We start from the raw sequence: 6,000 nt of genomic DNA on the forward strand, positions 1-6,000 counted from the left end.
AATTAAAAGTATAAGTATAAATTACTAATGATTCTAAAGACTTCGAAATAAAATTTAAATAAAAAAGTTAGAATTATTTTATTTGATTTATTAAAAAGATAATTAACTAGTTTAAATTTAATATTTGAATTGATTAATTTGAATATTAAAAATATTACATATATTGCGAGGATTAAAATAATAAAAAGTTTATATTTTATTATTTAAATATCATGTATTTCATTTTTTATAAAATATTTTGGATAGATATTATATATACATACGTAGTAGCAGATAAAGTAATCTGGCAGTAGATATCAGTTTATTGTCAATACATACAGATTTAGTTTAATATAGAGGTTATAAGAGATAATTGTAGTTATACTTGAGATAATGTCCATATAGTTTAATTTTAGAAATCGATGATTACTCTTAAGATACAAATGATAACTCCTATTTTGTAAAGAATTGTTGTAAACATATTCTGCAGAGATAAATTGTATCTTGAATTAATGCCGGTGACTGAGAATCGTGAATAGTCTTGAGGATTTCATAAAGAACATTTTTCACTGTTATTTTATAAAGTTTTATCTTTAAAATTAAACATGTTACGATTTACAAACCGAAAGTTATGTCCAAGTCAAGTGTTGAATAAAATTTTAAAATTTAATACTAAACAAACGAGAAGCTTGAATCTACTTGAATATCAGAGTAAGGAACTCCTAAGAGATTGTGGAGTTTCTGTACAAAATTTTGCTATTGTGGATGATCTAACTAAAGCGAATTCTGCTTTACAAAAAATAAGTTGGTATTTTTCACTATTTCTAATATATCTAATTTACTTGTTTATTTAATTATCATTTGTATAAAGGTATAATAAATTATTGATATAGATTTGATTATAGCATTTTAATTTATCAAAATTTAATTCTTTATTAGTTTAATCTTATAATAGTTTATTATTATTAGTCACATAGATATGTCTTATACTTTCTATTTTTAAATGAAGCTGTTGCAATTTTATTTACTTTTATAGGTGCAGATGAGTATGTTATAAAAGCTCAGGTACTAGCTGGTGGTCGTGGGAAAGGATGGTTTGATAATGGTTTCAAAGGAGGTGTACATCTTACAAAAGAGTAAGTGTAGATAGTATGATATATAATACAAAAGTATGTGTATTACTTATTATTGCATATTTTTTAATAGTCATAAAGCTGTCATAGATGTTGTGAGAAATATGTTAGGTCACCGTCTTATTACAAAACAAACTTCAAAAGATGGTATATTGGTACAAAAAATTATGATAGCAGAATCTGTAAATATTGCACGTGAAACATACATTTGTATTCTTATGGACAGACAACACAATGGTCCTGTATTAATAGCTTCACCATCAGGTGGTATGGATATAGAAACAGTTGCTGAAAAGAATCCAGAATTAATAAAAACAGTACCTCTTGACATATATTATGGCATTGATGATGAGATAGCCAAAGATGTTAGCATATTTCTTGGTTTTGTGGATTCAGAAATACAACAGAAAGCAATATTTGAATTAAAAAATTTGTGGAAACTATTTGTAGATATTGATGCTTTACAAGTTGAAATTAATCCATTGGTTGAAACTACAGATAAACAAGTTATAGCAGTAGATGCAAAAATAGCATTCGATGATAATGCTGAATTTAGACAACAAGATTTATTTGCTTTAGAAGACAGTGGTACAAAAGATCCTAGAGAAGCAGATGCATCACGTTTCAATTTGAATTATATTGGTATGGATGGCAACATAGGATGTTTGGGTATGTTTAATAATATGGTAATAATATTTGCTATACTATATATTATATATTACTATATATATATATAAAAGAAAGGAATAATTTTTGAAATAATCATTGTTTAATTTTTAATTCATAAAAATTTATGTAATGTATTTTAAACAGAATATTATTATTCTTCTTAATTAACATAAAATTCAAAATTATATATTATATTTAGTCAATGGTGCTGGTTTGGCAATGGCTACTATGGATATAATTAAATTAAATGGTGGATCTCCAGCAAATTTTCTGGATGTGGGTGGAAGTGTTAAAGAGGATCAGGTTTATCAAGCATTTAGAATTCTTAGTGAAGGTATGTATTTACTATAATAGACTCGTAGGAAAATCGAAAAATCGAAAAAAATCGAAAAAAATCGAAAAAAATCGAAAAAATTGAAGTTTTCCTACTTTTTATATATGTAACATAATGGCCTGAATAGATTTCTTAAACTTGTGAATGTGATTTGTGTAATGTGTTTCCATGATTTTATTATATTTCTGTAAGAAATTTAATTAATGATTTTATCAGATATATTATCTCTGTGAATTATATTCACATATTTTCGAAGAAAATAACTTTAAATATTCTGTTTGATATCTCTAGATCCAAAAGTAAAAGCTATTCTTGTAAATGTATTTGGAGGTATTGTAAATTGTGCTACAATAGCAAAAGGAATTATTGCGGCATCTCATAATTTAAAGCTTAAAATTCCATTAGTTGTTAGACTAGAAGGTAATTATTTCCTTATTATTTACTTTGTAATTTTGTTACAGAAGTTATAGAATATTATTTATTTATCTATTTATTTATTTTTATTCTTATATGATTTAATAATGTTCACTATGTTTTTTAAAATAGGTACTAATGTAACAGAAGCAAAGAAACTTCTTGCAGAGAGCAAATTATCAATTGTTACAGCAAATGATTTAGATGAGGCTGCCAGAAAAGCAGTTTCTTCAGCAAAAACATAAGTTTGGTAACATTCTTGTGTATTAAATCTATTAAGACTGGGAATTTTTGCTTCAAGTACATATCTAGATAATATCAACACATCAAAGATTACTTTTTCTATTTCTTTTTTAAAATAATATCGTTTATTTTAGTTTATTGCTTGTAAATTATTTAAGTAACCTTTTAATTTGTATTTTTTTTACGTTTCCGCGAAACGAGTGGTTTGTTTTATCAATGATTGAATTAAATATTATTAGTACCAAAATATTGTTTTCCCTTCATTATTATATCGTATTCCTTCTGTTATAGGTGTTTTCTCTGTTCTCGTTAATAAATAGCCTTATTAATTTATTTATTAATACCCTTAAACAAGTATCATTAATTTATAATTGCATATATTTTATACATTTTCAATAAATAAATAAATAAATGGAATATATTTATATAGATACTTTTAAAATAAGCTAATTTTATATTGTTTTATAATTTTATAAGAATCATTAAACATGTTTTTTATGATTATAACATATGTAGTTTTTTATATCTCTACTTCAAAACTTGTTATATCTGATAGAAGAATGTTCTTATCGTTAGAAAGTGGACGACTACTCTATAAGTATTTATTAAATATTGATGATGCCATTAGACTGAATTAAAGTTCGACGGACATTGTAGTAAGAATAGGTTTAAGTAAAATGGTAAAGTTTCAATGGACAATAGGAATTGGGAAAAGGGATAGCGAGAGAAACAGACAGATCGGCGTGTGTATATATAGTTTGCTAGCCAGAGTGGGAGGGTTGAAGACGAGGGGATAGCTATTCTCGGAGTTTGTTCGGTACATTTTCCCTCTCTTCCAAATTCGGTGGCGGTAAACGTCAGTAAACCTTTCTAAATCGTATCGAACAGTGCAAAGAGTTTCTTCTCTTTATTACATCGTTCAAATGTAAATTGTGCTTGTGTTTTAATGTATATTAAAAGTGTAAAACTGTGAATCATATTTAAAAGGGAATTACTAGTGCGAATATATACCTTATTAATAGATCCATTTTATCCTGTAAATAAGGTAGCGTGTAAAGTATTTTTCTAACAATGTTTATCGTTTAGAAAAGAAAAACAGTCGTTACCTTTTATTCTATACATTTTCTTCTTCTATAATTTTAAGAAATTTTGTCACAATTAAAAAGCTTTTTACATTTACGGGAGAAGATGCATTCTTTATCACGCCAATGTTTACCTGTTTGCTACATAATTTGATACTTTCAATCAAAACTGATGATTTTGAGATTGCAAATAAGATTCTTATCTATATGTTTTAATAAACGCTGTTAATCAGTGATTGCATGAATGGCAATTTATGGTTCAGATAATTATATGAAATGATATGCATGCCACGTGAGTGAAACAATTGAGAATTAACATGCGACAAATGCGTACAGTGGTTTTTAAGTTCGTTGACGTTACAAATAGCAAGATAATAGATATTGGAAAGTATAATTTTTTAACGATTGATTCAATTTAAATTATGAAGCAAGATTATGTAGCGTCGTGGTAAACTTTATTTCATACTGTATAGTCTGCGAATATGTTATAATAATTTCTTCTTTTCCTATTCCTCTTGATTTATTACTAATCTTTTGTGCAATAATTTTCGATAACTCGTCACTTACCAACATTTTTCTAAAACTTTACAGAAGCATTTTAGTTAAACGATTACTAGTACAAGTAAATACCATTAATCAATTTCTAATTTTTATTAACCGGAACTAGTGTCAGTAAAATTTGTCTTATCTAATCGTAGAACAGTGATTATGTTTCTACAGCCACTGTCTATGCACGTTATTTCTCTATTCATTTTAATCTGTTCTATTCAGTGAACTTTGATGAAATATGTACTCACATTGTGTACTTTTTAACTTGAACAGTATTTTGCACGATAAAATTTATCTTTTGCACACACACAAGATTAGACCTTGGAAAAAAGACACGTATGTCTACGTACTCTAAAAATACTTTGGCTCTGACTTGCAAGAGGCACATCGTAATTTAGCATGGAATTGATTAATTTCCTATTACACTGATCAGATTACCTATTTGACAATTATCTAGAACCTAATGACAAAACTTTGAAATAATGCCTAACCTCGTATTACGTACACGTATACAATATACATGTACATATAGTACACTATTCTCATAGTATTGACATTTTAATTATTTGAAATCCTAATCGTTCTTGTAAGTTACATACCGTTTACAAGTTATGTGTACGAGAGTGTATACTATACATTTATTTTATAATACAAGCTTCACTTTACTAGCGATTAAGTAAATAAGTCATTGAATTTAGCTTATCTACCTTGAACGGAACTAAAACGAAATTACAGGATGTTTATAAAATTGCATGTATTTTTACATATGATACACGAGAGAGAGAGAGAAAGTATAGTTCAATCGGAAGTGTTATATTTTACACACAATTCGTTTAAACTATCGATTTAAAAGATGTTAGAGTTTGGAATTTGCAAAATTATTTTCTCTCTAGCACTTGAAATATTTCCCCATACTTTCCTTACGTTATTTAATACACTAGTTATGTGTCTTTTTATAATCTTTGGTGTTTCATTCTTTCTGTCATTCATGTCTAAGCAACTTAACAACGTGTCTTCGTAAAGATGTAGCTGTCCTAGTTGCGTGGGATGTTCTGTGTAAGATTACTCAGAACATTGACCTTCATAAAATATTTCAAGATCATTGAAATCGACGAGATAAATTCTATTTTCACGTGTCTGTAATTTTTTCTCATAGGAAACATAGCGTACATAAAATATTAAATTCGTACATTCATGTACGTTTTAATATGGTGGTTTCCATCAAAATATTCGTAACAAATTTATCAGTTTTTGAAACATCACACACGTGACAATTAAGTAAATGATTTTATCGATCCAATTAATATATTTCGTAGATTTCAAATGTTACAAGCAACTATTTTGTTTGTCGAAGATCTGTTCTTAACAATTATGCATTCGTCATTTCGCGGCTACATAAACAGGTCCGTCACTAACGTGTGATGAGTCACAGTTACTTAGACATTGAATCACGAGAGTTAAATATGGATCAGGAGTAAGAGTTTTGTTCTTGCTGATAAACATTCAATTCGAATACCAAATACATGCGTACAATAAAATCGGCCATTATAAATAATTATTTATACGTTTTATATCAACACAAAATATGTAATATGCG

At 27.2% G+C, this 6,000-nt stretch overlaps 1 protein-coding gene and 1 long non-coding RNA gene across 3 annotated transcripts; one reads left to right on the forward strand and one right to left on the reverse strand.

The window, feature by feature from the left end:
- Nucleotides 1–247: 247 nt before the first annotated feature.
- On the forward strand, nt 248–3,019 carry LOC126923598 (succinate--CoA ligase [GDP-forming] subunit beta, mitochondrial). Its single transcript, XM_050737238.1, has 6 exons — nt 248–783; nt 1,016–1,115; nt 1,186–1,781; nt 1,981–2,115; nt 2,407–2,535; nt 2,662–3,019. Exons 1-6 carry the CDS (start codon nt 585–587, stop codon nt 2,772–2,774), a joined length of 1,272 nt encoding a protein of 423 aa, XP_050593195.1. The 5' UTR covers nt 248–584; the 3' UTR covers nt 2,775–3,019.
- A 761-nt stretch (nt 3,020–3,780) lies between these two features.
- LOC126923608 (uncharacterized) lies at nt 3,781–4,915 on the reverse strand. 2 transcript variants are annotated; one of them, XR_007713237.1, is made up of 3 exons: nt 4,652–4,915; nt 3,879–3,995; nt 3,781–3,806 (listed from the first exon to the last, which is right to left on the reverse strand). It is a non-coding gene; the product is annotated as an uncharacterized LOC126923608 (long non-coding RNA). The 2 variants fall into 2 exon arrangements; XR_007713236.1 differs by lacking the exon at nt 4,652–4,915 and having other exon boundaries at nt 3,879–4,616.
- Between the last annotated feature and the right edge of the window lie 1,085 nt (nt 4,916–6,000).

The sequence above is a fragment of the Bombus affinis genome, chromosome 13 (genome assembly GCF_024516045.1).
Source record: "Bombus affinis isolate iyBomAffi1 chromosome 13, iyBomAffi1.2, whole genome shotgun sequence".
In the NCBI taxonomy this organism is placed as follows: Eukaryota; Metazoa; Arthropoda; class Insecta; order Hymenoptera; family Apidae; genus Bombus; species Bombus affinis.

Excerpts from the sequence above, each read along its gene's own strand:
- LOC126923598 (XM_050737238.1), top strand. The coding sequence starts at position 585 with ATGTTACGATTTACAAACCGAAAGTTATGTCCAAGTCAAGTGTTGAAT. Across the intron at positions 1,116-1,185 it reads GGTGTACATCTTACAAAAGA|TCATAAAGCTGTCATAGATG; the intron begins GTAAGTGTAGAT and ends ATTTTTTAATAG. Across the intron at positions 2,536-2,661 it reads ATTAGTTGTTAGACTAGAAG|GTACTAATGTAACAGAAGCA; the intron begins GTAATTATTTCC and ends TTTTTAAAATAG.